Source organism: Podarcis liolepis (assembly GCF_965112155.1).
Source record: "Podarcis liolepis genome assembly, chromosome: 7".
Classification (NCBI taxonomy): Eukaryota; Metazoa; Chordata; class Lepidosauria; order Squamata; family Lacertidae; genus Podarcis; species Podarcis liolepis.
Genome location: NC_139561.1, coordinates 14,463,749 through 14,477,527, shown reverse-complemented (window position 1 = coordinate 14,477,527; position 13,779 = coordinate 14,463,749). Strand labels below are relative to the sequence as shown.

Below are 13,779 nucleotides of genomic sequence, written 5' to 3'. Positions count from 1 at the left end.
TGTATTTTATTTTTGTTTTTAAGTTGTAATCATTCATCTTGTTTTTATTATTGCTTGTAAGCCACTCTGAGCCCGGCCTTGGCTGGGGAGGGCGGGGTATAAATAAAAAATTATTATTATTACTATTACCAAGTCCTGTTCAGCACATGGATCGACAGAAATACCCATATGACCCTCTGAGCTGGGTGGGCCCGGAAGGAGCAGCCCGAAAGGTTTGACATCCCTGCATGGTTGCAGTGATTCCTTTGAGTAACTGACATGTTCCTTGGCTTTCTTCAGGAGGACGGAAAGATATTGCAGCATTTTAATACATACCTGCTTATTCCAACTTCTAAGGCACGACGACAGCAGTCAGTTGAAGCTTGAGTTGGTCCAAAGCCTTCTGGTGAAATGCCCTTGGCATCAGAAACCATTGAAAATGTTGGGATTCTGAGGGGAGAGAGAAATAGTGTTTTAAAAAAAGTTTTGTGTATGCTGTGAAAGAAAAAAAATTAAGGTCTTATATATTTAATAAATGTTCATAAATGTACCAAGGAAACACGTACATAAATATATAAACCACATGTCTGAAGCAACACAGGAAAACAGCCGTGAAACCATTTTGACTCCCAAACTGACCAAATGATTTCTCTGCAAAATCAAGGAAAATGGAAAAGCCTCTCCATTGTCTTTTCCTTCCCAAATCCTGCCTTAAGGGTATGTCTGTGTATGAATAGGGTGAGCCTGTGACCTGGCTCAGGAACTAAGTATTTATCATTACAAAAGACTGGCCAGGGGCCCCAATCAAGAAAGCATTAACAGGTAACCTGCCAGACAGGAGATAAACAACGCACTCAGATTTCTGTTGTAGACCGCCCTTTCTGTGATGTAGGTATGATGTATCTGGGGGTGATCTTGGACTCCAGGGCGGGCAATTTAAAATGTCTATATAAGGGCGGGCACACCTTTGTTCAGGATCCTCCTCCTCCTCCTGTGTGTGAAGGGGGCATCCTGTTGCAACAGTTCAATAAAGATCAGGCTTACTAGCTGCTTTGCTTCTCAATATTCTCTGGTTGTCCCCTGTTATTTTCTCCAACTGATGGAGAACCTGCAAAGGAATATAAAGGCTCTTATAAGGAAATAAGGGCAGATTTTCCTTTATTACAGCTGCAATTTGAATATTCAATCTGCCTTAGAAGCTAAACCAGGGGTCAGCAAACTTTTTCAGCAGGGGGCCGGTCCACTGTCCCTCAGACCTTGTGGGGGCCGGACTATATTTATTGGGGGGAAATGAACAAATTCCTATGCCCCACAAATACCCCAGAGATGCATTTTAAATAAAAGCACACGTTCTACTCATGTTAAAACACCAGACAGGCCCCACAAATACCCCAGAGATGCATTTTAAATAAAAGGACACATTCTACTCATGTAAAAACATGCTGATTTCCAGGCCGTCCGCGGGCCAGGTTTAGAAGGCGATTGGGCTGCATCCGACCCCTGGGCCTTAGTTTGCCTACCCATGAGCTAAACTATGGCATGTATTGCTCAGGTTTTCTGTGGATAGACATTATTTGACAGTAAAAGCCCCCTTCTTTTTAAATTATTTATTCACCCGAAACAGTAATTATTTATGGGGAACAAGTGGGTCTCACATTAATTATATTTACTACCCTTCTAACAGAATCTCTTTTCTGTCTTTCCTGCCTGAAACGATGGAAAACGGCGGCCTATCAGCTGGAGCTTAGAAGGAGGCCTCCGAAAACAAGAAGACCCAAGAAGCGTCTCATCTGCCAGGGAGTCTCATTGTAGACAACATCTGTAACATCGACCCACAACATTCCAGTGACTTTGGGGATTGGAGACTTTTAATTGACTATTTAAAGAGTTACAACAGCAATATGAAAATGCGAGCAGGACTTTAAATAAAAGCAACAGTATTAACTATTAAGATAGATATTTCTAAATGGATGTATTGAATAGTATAGGTGAAATATGCAACATTTAAGCTTAAATAACACTTTATCCATTTATGTATGGGAATATATTACATTGCATTTTTGAATATTTTTTCTTTCTTTTTTATATGCCTCTTCCCTCACTTTCCCCCCGTTTCCATAGTTTCACTTTATTTCTTTGTAATTGTAATTCTTTCAATAAATTTCTTTAAGGGTAAATATGGAAACCATGGGACACGGGTGGCGCTGTGGGTTAAACCACAGTCTAGGACTTGCCAATCAGAAGGTCGGTGGTTTGAATCCCTGTGACAGGGTGAGCTCGATCCCTGCTCCTGCCAACCTAGCAGTTTGAAAGCACGTCAAAGTGCAAGTAGATAAATAGGTACTGCTCTTGCGAGAAGGTAAACGGCATTTCCGTGAGCTGCTCTGGTTTCGCCAGAAGCGGCTTAGTCATGCTGGCCACATGACCTGGAAGCTGTACGCTGGCTCCCTCGGCCAATAAAGCGAGATGAGTGTCGCAACCCCAGAGTCGGTCATGACTGGACCTAATGGTCAGGGGTCCCTTTACCTTTACCTTATGGAAATCATGGGAGTTGGGGGGGATGGGAAGTCGATGGATAAAGTAACTTATGCTTTATGTTAAAATTTGTAAAGCTTTTTTGTGAAAAATCAATAAATAAAGATTTTTGTTAACAAGAAAAATAGATGCCTGACCTAGTCCTGGGGTCCCCAACATAGTACCTACGAGTGTACCCCCACCCACTAGAACCTATCCTTGCACTCAAGAAAGGGCCGACAACATCAAAAGTTTCCTCATTGGGAGGGGCAGGCCACAGCTGTATGCTGCATTCGGAATATTTATTCTGCCTTACAAGCTAAATACAGTGGTACCTCAGGTTAAGTACTTAATTCGTTCCAGAGGTCCGTTCTTAACCTGAAACTGTTCTTAACCTGAAGCACCACTTTAGCTAATGGGGCCTCCTGCTGCCGCCGCGCTGCCAAAGCACGACTTCTGTTCTCATCCTGAAGCAAAGTTCTTAACCTGAAGCACTATTTCTGGGTTAGTGGAGTCTGTAACCTGAAGCGTATGTAATGTAACCTGAAGCGTATGTAACCCGAGGTACCACTGTACAGTGTGCATTGCCCAGACTTTTTGTGGATACACCTTATTTGCCAGTAAGTGCGGGGGGGGGGAGCAGAACAGGAAACAACATTAACTTTCAGGCTTGCCAAAAGACATGTTGTCTTCATTCCAAGGAAACAGAACCCTGGGTAAGCACAGATACCCCTGGAGTCTCCTGCCACCCAGAGATAGGGATGTTCACAACAGCCCTTTTTCACCGCCCCACGCCACTTCCCTATGTGAAGAACAGAAGATGCTCCATCAGTTCTCTCAAAATACATCTTACCTGCAGGAACCAGGCTATTGGGACTGCTTAGCCAACGTAAATAATAAAGAGAAAGCTCTTTGCCAGTGTCTTCCATCCTGTTCACACTGGGAAGCAGGACTGAAAAGGGTCTTCTTGCCTGTGGGAGGCGGGGGCAATAGAAAAGCTCAACTTCTTGTCCCTTCAGCACTTAACAGCATCTGCTGAAAACACAGGGTTGTATCCAATGCTGCCTGCAGGGACTTCAGCAGGTGCTTTCTGTCTCCTCTGAGCTTGAGTCCGCATCACAGTGCAGCCAGTCATGCACTAGGTGGGTGTTGCCAGGGACTGGCTGAGGTTTATATAAATCAGACCCCTTTCCCTGTTTCCCCAGTCTGTTCCTGAGGCCTCAGTAAAGCCATTAAGCCTCGGATCTTGCTTGAACCCAAACTGACTTCACTTTGAATCTTGTGGCTGTGTCTAAATGCAGGCAAGTTGGAAGGAATATTCTCAGTCTAGCATAGGGGACTATCAAGTACAAAATCCTGTGGAAGAAATACTGTGCAGATGGTATGGGTCAGCTTTTCACAAGTGGTGGTTTATGGATCTGTTTATGGCATGTATATCCTGCCTTTCTCTCAAGGTAAGGTCCATATTTCTCCTCCTCCTCACAAGAATCTGGTGAGGCCAGTTAGGCTGAAAGTGAGTGACTAGCCCGAGGTCACCCAGGGAGTCTCCAGGCTGAGTGGGGCTTTTCACCTTGCTTTCCCAGGTCCAAGTCTACTATGACACACTGTCTCTCCTAGACTCTTGTCACGGTGGCCGTCCATTCCATGTCACCAAGGGCTGTTGCCCAGCAACAAAGTGTGTGGCCGTTCTTGGAGGTTCTGGAATCCTCAGCGTGTAGAGGCTTGCAGAGGTTTGCTGTAGTGACCCTTGCTTAGTCGGTATAGACTATGGCATCTGGAAAACTCCTGGCAGTAAGTGAATGTTGGCATTTCCTGTGGACTTAGCTCTAGAACATAGCATACTGGTCCTCTTATGCACGTTCCTTAGTGTCTCCTGCTCTGAGCTTGAGTCCGCATCACAAGGCAGACCAGGAATCTCAAACCTGCGTTGTGATTCACTGCCTGATGCAAAGCAGCCAGTCATACATTAGGTTGTTACCAGGTTTTTTTGAATGAGTCCAGGGACTCTTTTCAATTTCAATGGATTTTGTATGGGGACTGATCTATAAATCCGGGGACTGTCCCCAGAAACATCTGGTAACCTTACATTAGGTGGGTGTCGCCAGGGACTGGCTAAAGAGTTTAGAAATCAGACCTTTCCCCCCTTCTGTTCCTTTATTATTACTATTTTATTTTATTTTTATTATTTATTGGAAATTTCAGCACAATAATTTTAACAAAAATAATCATCCACATTATTTTTTCCTCTCCATTTCCCCCCTCCCTCCCCCCCCCTCTAAACAGAAAACCCAACCTATCAGCCCACCCCCGGACTTCCCTCAGCTCCTTTCTCTGGTTTCTCAACACATCTTTCTATCTGCATGTTATAAAATTGTAGAGATCCTCAAATTATCTATCTATCTGTATATTACAATAAAGAGTTTGTGAATGTTTATTCAAAACCAGGGCCGCAATAAAACCTTTAAGCTGAATCACTGCCTTGGGTCTTGCTAGAAGCTGCATATATTTCAGGTACCACCAGGTTTGGCAATAAGCTATCAAAGGTCAAAGAAAGTGTTGACCTTTGGGCAAGTTTTTAGAAGAGAAGAAGGAATGCCGTTTCCATTTAATGCAAACATACGTTATCTGCGCTTCCCAGATCAACACACAAACAGAAATTTGCTTTGAGATGCTTCCTTGTCCCCATTTTGCAAAAAGGTTCTGCATCCCATGCGCCTCCCAGTGTAAATATTAGCATCTTTAGAAATTGTCAAAAATGTGACATCTTGGCCTGGGGGCCTGATCTATTCCTCACATTCTGATGTTCCTGTTTCTTTTCTCTCTCTTCTCATGGACAGGGAATTAATTTCAACGAAGATGAAATCTCTGAAATCAGCCTGGAAGAAGGGAGGATCTTACTCCAAGGTAATGCTGTGCCAATCTCCTCCCCCAACATCAATTGCTTTCAGAAGCCCCCCAGTCCATTTCTATGGTGTTCCCTCTTAGGATAGGAGGCAATGGAAGTTGCTTGGGACTTCCAGGGAATTGAGGGACTACAACTGGGGGTTTCAGAAGGCAGCCATTTCCTTTCTGACACAAGCAGCCCTGTTTCAGTTCTACTATTCCAGGCATATCCAACAGGTAGATCTCCCCCCCCCAACAACTTTGCCTGTCAATAACAATCGGTAGAACACAGCCAGCATTTTTATAATGTGAATAGATCACAGTCTCTTGGGAGTTGGACGTGCCTGATATTCAATGGGCCATGAATAAGCAGTTATGTTATGAAATTCTTAAAATAATAAAAACACTTAGGGACAATAAGGCATCTGAGCGCATTAGCAATCTAGAGAACAGAGCTGTGCAAAACTGCTGCTAAGGTCCTTCCTGCGGAGCAGCTCTTGGAGGCCACAAGCTTTCTGGCCAGTGACCTTGCTGTTGAGAGCAGCTTCAACCCGTTGGACAATTCCCACTTGCTATCGGAATTTATCAAGCAGTTCAGCGGCAAAGCACTGGAGGTAAGGAGGTATAACTGTAGGAGAGATTAAATTAGCCTTGCCTTGATGAACACTGAAGTTAAAGAAACTACGGGTGTATAGCTGGTGAAAAGATGGCGAAGAGGAAGTACTAGTACCACTCTAGCCAGTGGTACCAAAAGCCAGCCGGCTCAGGACCACCTAGGAGGGGGTTGACCAGCTTCAGCTGGACTGCAGGATTCAGTTCCTTGTTGGGACAGAGGCTAGTGAGGAGCTGCTCTCAAGGGCATCCCAGCGTTGGGTACTGTGAGTGAGACCCTAACTCACTCTTTGGCTTTCCTTTGCAGAGACACTGGAACGAACAATGTGGGGCCGAGCACTTCTCATAAGAGCTCTGTGTGTCCTCAGTTGCTTTGGAGGACCAGTCTGGCATTGTACGTCAATACCTACTACTCTCTTACCAGGGTAAGTTGGTCTAACACAAGGCACAGCCATCTCTCAACCGTGTGTACATGAGAGAGGAGGAGAGGGAGAGTGTGCCTAATCAAGCTAATTTATGCTAATTGCATAGATGGATCTGCGTTATTTATATTCCACAGGAGTTCCCCAAGTTCCCAAGTTCTGTCATTGGAACCCAAAAAGCAGCAGCAGGAAGGCTGAACACCCCACACGCTGCCTAGGATGGCAGCCCCGCTTCTTGTACCGTCTCAGTAACCCTCTCCTTTCTCTGACAGGTTGTGGTGCTGCTGGAGGCCTTCTACAAGATCACCCAGGGCCCTACAATGGAGGGCAGAAAAGTAGACACTTGCACTTTCTCCATTTAGTTTGCCAATGAACAGAGAAAGTGGCAGAGTACCTCTTCCAGTTCTGTATTGGGTGTGGGGCACTCAAGCTTCTACCAGCCTAAGAGAGATGTTGGGAATCTGTAGGGCTTGCTCAGAAAGTAACTCTCTCCCTGAGTGTGGGGGCCAGGTAGCTGGAGAACCCCACTCCCCACAGTGTCAGGAACCATTCTCCAAATCTCTTCCTCCCCGGCTAATGTACTTCCTCATGGCAACAGACAGAGGTTTGGGGAAGGCTCTTGCAGTGGTACCATAGAACGAGCTGGAATGAGCGATGTGAGGCTGAGCACTCCGCATAAGAGCTCCCTGTCTCTTCAATTCCACTGGAGGACCAGTTCCAGAATTGTCCCATCAGTAATTGCTGCCCTCTTGCCAGTGTAAGTTGATATCGCACAAGGTACAGCCATCTCTCAACTCACGTGTGTACATGAGAAAGGGGGAGAGGGAGTTCCCCAAATTCCTAGGTCCTGTCATTGGAACCCCGAAAAAAGAAGCAGGAAGGCTGAACACCCCACACGCTGCCTAGGATGGCAGCCCGGCTTCCTTGTACTCTCCAAGCAACTCTCTCCTTTTCTCTGACAGGTGAAGGTGCTGCTGGAGGCCTTCTATAACATCAGCCAGGGGCCTACAGTGCAAGGCAGAAGCATGGCCATCTTCTCGCTGTCCATCATGTCGCACCACCACCTGGCGAAAGTGGTGCAATATCTCCTCCAGTTTCCCTTCAGGTATGGAGCCCTCCAGGTTGTACTGGGCTAAGGGGAAGGTTGGCAAGCTGCAGGGCTTGCTCAGAAAGCCCTTGCTGCCATTTCCTCTCTCTGGAGCATGGCAGCAAGCAGAAGACTTGAATCTGACCATTGCTTTTGTTTTTGCATTCACAGAGACTGTGAGAGAGTTTGGAAGGAGGTTTCGGCATCGGCCGATCCAGAAAAGCTGATCCATCTCATGGCCAAGCAGATTTACCAAAGCCCCTTGGCGGAATCTGCCACCAAAGTGGTAAGGACCAACCACCTGCTTTCTGGCTTCCTTCTCCCCAGGGGAATATCGAGGGGTTCCTGTATTCTGCAGAAAAGCAGAGAAAGTGACTTGCACCCCTCTCTCTTCCAGCAACATCTCACCAGCCTGCTGTTGGAGGCCTTCTATAACATCAGCCAGGGGCCTACAGTACAAGGCAGAAGCATGGCCGTCTTCTCGTTGTCCATTTTGTCGCCCCACCACATGGAGAAAGTGGTTGAATACCTCCTTCAGTTTCCCTTCGGGTATGGAGCCCTCCAGGTTCTACTGGGCTAAGGGAAAGGTTAGGAATCTGCAGGGCTTACTCAGAAAGCCCTTGCTGCCATTTCCTCTTTCTGTTGCATGGCAGCAAGCAGAAGACTTGGATCTGACCATTGCTCTTGTTTTCGCATTCACAGAGACTGTGAGAGAGTTTGGAAGGAGGTTTCGGCATTGGCCGATCCAGAAAAGCTGATCCATCTGATGGCTGAGCAACTGCATCTGGGGCCCTTGGTGGAGTCTTTCACTGCTGTGGTAAGGACAAAGAACCTCGTAATATTTAGGGCTTTCTGTATTCTGCAGTTCCGTGGGAGCAGAGAAAAGCCCCAAAAGATGATGTTGCCACAGAATTCCACACACACGTATACACAAAGTACATCTTGAAAAAGGCCAGCTTTCATTTAGGAAAAAGCCAGAAACAAAACACACCTGAATCTTTTACCCCATGATAAAGGGATGGAAGGAAGGAATAGAGATGTGTGAAGGAAGAGTCTTCTTCCAGATATCTAAGCAACACCCAATCAAAGCTGCTCTGCTCTTTACTTGAGGGAGAATTGCAACTCTGCTCCCTGATTTCTCTGTGACCATGGGGCCAGTCCCCCTTTCCCCAACCCCAAATGTTGGTGACGGGTTATTTACATCTGGAGTCAGGACCTTTTTGTGTGGCCGAGGGGAAGGGTTTAATATTTATTCTGGGCCACAGGAAGTTGCCTTATACTGAGTCAGACACTTGGTCCATCTCCTTCAGTATTGTCAGGACAAACTGGCAGTGACTCTCCAGGATTTCAGGCAGCTCTTTGCAGAGCCTGCCAGGGACTGAACCTGGGACCTTCTGCGGTGTCGTAAGAGAGTCATGGTCAGAGAGGGGAATAAAGGAATAATTATTTCTTCCAGTGGCATGGCAAGTGCTCTACCACTGAGCTATGGCTTCTTCCTAAAGGGGCTAGGATGCCCCCCTCCATGATGCAATGGGGGATTATAAGAACAGATATAAAGTCCATGCTATTCTGTTCATGATGACATGCTGAGATGCCCCATAAAACATGAGGGAACAATCCAGTTCAGGGCAAAGTAATGCAGGGAAAGTGACTTGCACCTCTCTCTCTTCCAGCAAAATTTGACCAGCCTGTTGCACGCCACCCTCAGGATAGAGGAATACAAGGCAGCTGTGTGCCAGCACTTCCCACAGCTGTTGATCGCTCTCCGGAAACTAGTCCAAAGAAAGACGCTATGAGATCTTTCCGACCTCCTACAGAATATTCAGGAATATGTGAGTTACTGAAGGGAAGCATTGCAGCCATGCAGGTATGTCAAAGCCTTCAGGCTGCCCCTTCTAGGCCCACCCTGCAAGGTGCCCAGGACACAATCAGGCGTCTGAGCGCATTAGCAATCTAGAGAACGGAGTTGGGCCATAGTACAGCTGATCTTAGTGGGCTTTGCACTTGGCATGGATCAGCTGATAGGCGCAGATTGCAAGCCTTCTTTCGGCAGGAATTGGCTGCATTCTGGGATTCCTCTAGCTCCAAGGAGGCTCTAGCTAGCAGTACCAAAAGCCAGCAGGCTCAGGACCACCTAGGAGGGGGTTGACCAGCTTCAGTTGGACTACAGGATTCAGAGCCTTGTTGTGACATGGGCTTGTGAGGAGCTGCTCTCAAAGGCATCCCAGCGTTGGGTACTGTGAGTGAGACCCTAACTCACTCTTTGGCTTTTCTTTGCAGAGATGCTGGAATGAACAATGTGGGGCCGAGCACTTCTCATAAGAGCTCTGTGTCCTCAGTTGCACTGGAGGACCAGTCCGGCATTGTACGTCAATACCTACTACTCTCTTACCAGGGTAAGTTGGTCTAACACAAGGCACAGCCATCTCTCAACCGTGTGTACATGAGAGAGGAGGAGAGGGAGAGTGTGCCTAATCAAGCTAATTTATGCTAATTGCATAGATGGATCTGCGTATTTATATTCCACAGGAGTTCCCCAAGTTCCCAAGTTCTGTCATTGGAACCCAAAAAGAAGCAGCAGGAAGGCTGAACACCCCACACGCTGCCTAGGATGGCAGCCCCGCTTCTTGTACCGTCTCAGTAACCCTCTCCTTTCTCTGACAGGTTGTGGTGCTGCTGGAGGCCTTCTACAAGATCACCCAGGGCCCTACAATGGAGGGCAGAAAAGTAGACACTTGCACTTTCTCCATTTAGTTTGCCAATGAACAGAGAAAGTGGCAGAGTACCTCTTCCAGTTCTGTATTGGGTGTGGGGCACTCAAGCTTCTACCAGCCTAAGAGAGATGTTGGGAATCTGTAGGGCTTGCTCAGAAAGTAACTCTCTCCCTGAGTGTGGGGGCCAGGTAGCTGGAGAACCCCACTCCCCACAGTGTCAGGAACCATTCTCCAAATCTCTTCCTCCCCGGCTAATGTACTTCCTCATGGCAACAGACAAGAGGTTTGGGGAAGGTTCTTGCAGTGGTACCATAGAACGAGCTGGAACGAGCGATGTGAGGCTGAGCACTCCTCATAAGAGCTCCCTGTCTCTTCAATTCCACTGGAGGACCAGTTCCAGAATTGTCCCATTAATAATTGCTGCCCTCTTGCCAGTGTAAGTTGATCTCGCACAAGGTACAGCCATCTCTCAACTCACGTGTGTACATGAGAGAGGGGGAGAGGGAGTTCCCCAAATTCCTAGGTCCTGTCATTGGAACCCCGAAAAAAGAAGCAGGAAGGCTGAACACCCCACACGCTGCCTAGGATGGCAGCCCGGCTTCCTTGTACTCCCCAAGCAACTCTCTCCTTTTCTCTGACAGGTGAAGGTGCTGCTGGAGGCCTTCTATAACATCAGCCAGGGGCCTACAGTGCAAGGCAGAAGCATGGCCGTCTTCTCGCTGTCCATCATGTTGCACTACCACCTGGCGAAAGTGGTGCAATATCTCCTCCAGTTTCCCTTCAGGTATGGAGCCCTCCAGGTTGTACTGGGCTAAGGGGAAGGTTGGCAAGCTGCAGGGCTTGCTCAGAAAGCCCTTGCTGCCATTTCCTCTCTCTGGAGCATGGCAGCAAGCAGAAGACTTGAATCTGACCATTGCTTTTGTTTTTGCATTCACAGAGACTGTGAGAGAGTTTGGAAGGAGGTTTCGGCATCGGCCGATCCAGAAAAGCTGATCCATCTCATGGCCAAGCAGATTTACCAAAGCCCCTTGGCGGAATCTGCCACCAAAGTGGTAAGGACCAACCACCTGCTTTCTGGCTTCCTTCTCCCCAGGGGAATATCGAGGGGTTCCTGTATTCTGCAGAAAAGCAGAGAAAGTGACTTGCACCCCTCTCTCTTCCAGCAACATCTCACCAGCCTGTTGCACGCCATCCTCGGGATGGAGGACTACAAGGCAGCTGTGCACCAGAACTTCCCACAGCTGCTGATCGCTCTCCGGAAACTAGTCCAAAGAAAGACACTATGAGATCTTTCCGACCTCCTACAGAATATTCAGGAATATGTGAGTTACTGAAGGGAAGCATTGCAGCCATGCAGGTATGTCAAAGCCTTCAGGCTGCCCCTTCTAGGCCCACCCTGCAAGGTGCCCAGGACACAATCAGACGTCTGAGCGCATTAGCAATCTAGAGAACGGAGTTGGGCCATAGTACAGCTGATCTTAGCGGGCTTTGCACTTGGCATGGATCAGCTGATAGGTGCAGATTGCAAGCCTTCTTTCGGCAGGAATTGGCTGCATTCTGAGATTCCTCTAGCTCCAAGGAGGCTCTAGCTAGCAGTACCAAAAGCCAGCAGGCTCAGGACCACCTAGGAGGGGGTTGACCAGCTTCAGTTGGACTACAGGATTCAGAGCCTTGTTGTGACATGGGCTTGTGAGGAGCTGCTCTCAAGGGCATCCCAGCGTTGGGTACTGTGAGTGAGACCCTAACTCACTCTTTGGCTTTCCTTTGCAGAGACACTGGAACGAACAATGTGGGGCCGAGCCCTTCTCATAAGAGCTCTGTGTGTCCTCAGTTGCTTTGGAGGACCAGTCTGGCATTGTTCATCAATAGCTACTACTCTCTTACCAGGGTAAGTTGGTCTAACACAAGGCACAGCCATCTCTCAACCGTGTGTACATGAGAGAGGAGGAGAGGGAGAGTGTGCCTAATCAAGCTAATTTATGCTAATTGCATAGATGGATCTGCGTATTTATATTCCACAGGAGTTCCCCAAGTTCTGTCATTGGAACCCAAAAAGAAGCAGCAGGAAGGCTGAACACCCCACACGCTGCCTAGGATGGCAGCCCCGCTTCTTGTATCGTTTGCCATCGACCAGGGAAGACCAAGTCATTTTCTTTGTCTGTGGCATGCAGTTCCTTATGGAGCCTGACCACCTTTGGAGGAGTCAGGTTCGGAGGCAAACCACCCTGCTGCCCTCTCCCAAAACTGCCCAGAGAACCAAATGGTCCCCTCAGTGCAATAATTGGCCATCCCTGAGCCAATGGATCTGACCGTTGCTCTTGTTTTTCCATTCACAACAGCTGCGAGTGAACATGGAAGGAGGTTTTGGCATCGGCCAACCAAGAACAACTACTCCATCTGATGGCCAAGCAACTTCATCAGAGCCGCTTGGTGGAGTCTGCCACTGATGTAGCAAGGACAAAGAACTCCTTGCTAACCTAATCTCGTTTTTTGACAGAATTACAAGCCTTGTAGATGAAGGGAACGCAGTGGATGTAGCCTACCTTGATTTCAGCAAGGCATTTGACAAGGTGCCCCATGATATTCTTGTAAAGAAGCTGGTAAAATGCGGTCTTGACTATGCTACCACTCAGTGGATTTGTAACTGGCTCACTGACGGAACCCAAAGGGTGCTCATCAATGGTTCCTCTTCATCCTGGAGAAGAGTGACTAGTGGGGTGCCACAGGGTTCTGTCTTGGGCCCGGTCTTATTCAACATCTTTATCAACGACTTGGATGATGGACTCAAGGGCATCCTGATCAAATTTGCAGATGACACCAAACTGGGAGGGGTGGCTAACACCCCAGAGGACAGGATCACACTTCAAAACGACCTTGACAGATTAGAGAACTGGGCAAAAGCAAACAAGATGAATTTTAACAGGGAGAAATGTAAAGTATTGCACTTGGGCAAAAAAAAATGAGAGGCAGAAATACAAGATGGGTGACACCTGGCTTGAGAGCAGTACATGTGAAAAGGATCTAGGAGTCTTGGTTGACCACAAACTTGACATGAGCCAACAGTGTGACGCGGCAGCTAAAAAAGCCAATGCAATTCTGGGCTGCATCAATAGGAGCATAGCATCTAGATCAAGGGAAGTAATAGTGCCACTGTATTCTGCTCTGGTCAGACCTCACCTGGAGTACTGTGTCCAGTTCTGGGCACCACAATTCAAGAAGGACACTGACAAACTGGAACATGTCCAGAGGAGGGCAACCAAAATGGTCAAAGGCCTGGAAACGATGCCTTATGAGGAACGGCTAAGGGAGCTGGGCATGTTTAGCCTGGAGAAGAGGAGGTTAAGGGGTGATATGATAGCCATGTTCAAATATATAAAAGGATGTCACATAGAGGAGGGAGAAAGGTTGTTTTCTGCTGCTCCAGAGAAGCGGACACGGAGCAATGGATCCAAACTACAAGAAAGAAGATTCCACCTAAACATTAGGAAGAACTTCCTGACAGTAAGAGCTGTTTGACAGTGGAATTTGCTGCCAAGGAGTGTGGTGGAGTCTCCTGCTTTGGAGGTCT

General features: G+C 47.5%; 1 protein-coding gene and 1 long non-coding RNA gene across 2 annotated transcripts; both read left to right on the top strand.

The window, feature by feature from the left end:
• The first annotated feature begins 7,358 nt into the window (after positions 1-7,358).
• LOC310710466 lies at positions 7,359-7,919 on the top strand. The gene is made up of 3 exons (XR_014528080.1): positions 7,359-7,515; positions 7,669-7,783; positions 7,895-7,919. It is a non-coding gene; the product is annotated as an uncharacterized lncRNA (long non-coding RNA).
• Positions 7,920-10,813: 2,894 nt separating this feature from the next.
• Positions 10,814-12,280, top strand: LOC310710465 (uncharacterized protein). The gene is made up of 3 exons (XM_083511325.1): positions 10,814-10,995; positions 11,149-11,263; positions 11,375-12,280. The coding sequence occupies exons 1-3, from the start codon at positions 10,916-10,918 to the stop codon at positions 11,495-11,497; spliced, it is 318 nt and encodes a 105-aa protein (XP_083367451.1). The 5' UTR covers positions 10,814-10,915; the 3' UTR covers positions 11,498-12,280.
• The last annotated feature ends 1,499 nt before the right edge of the window (positions 12,281-13,779 follow it).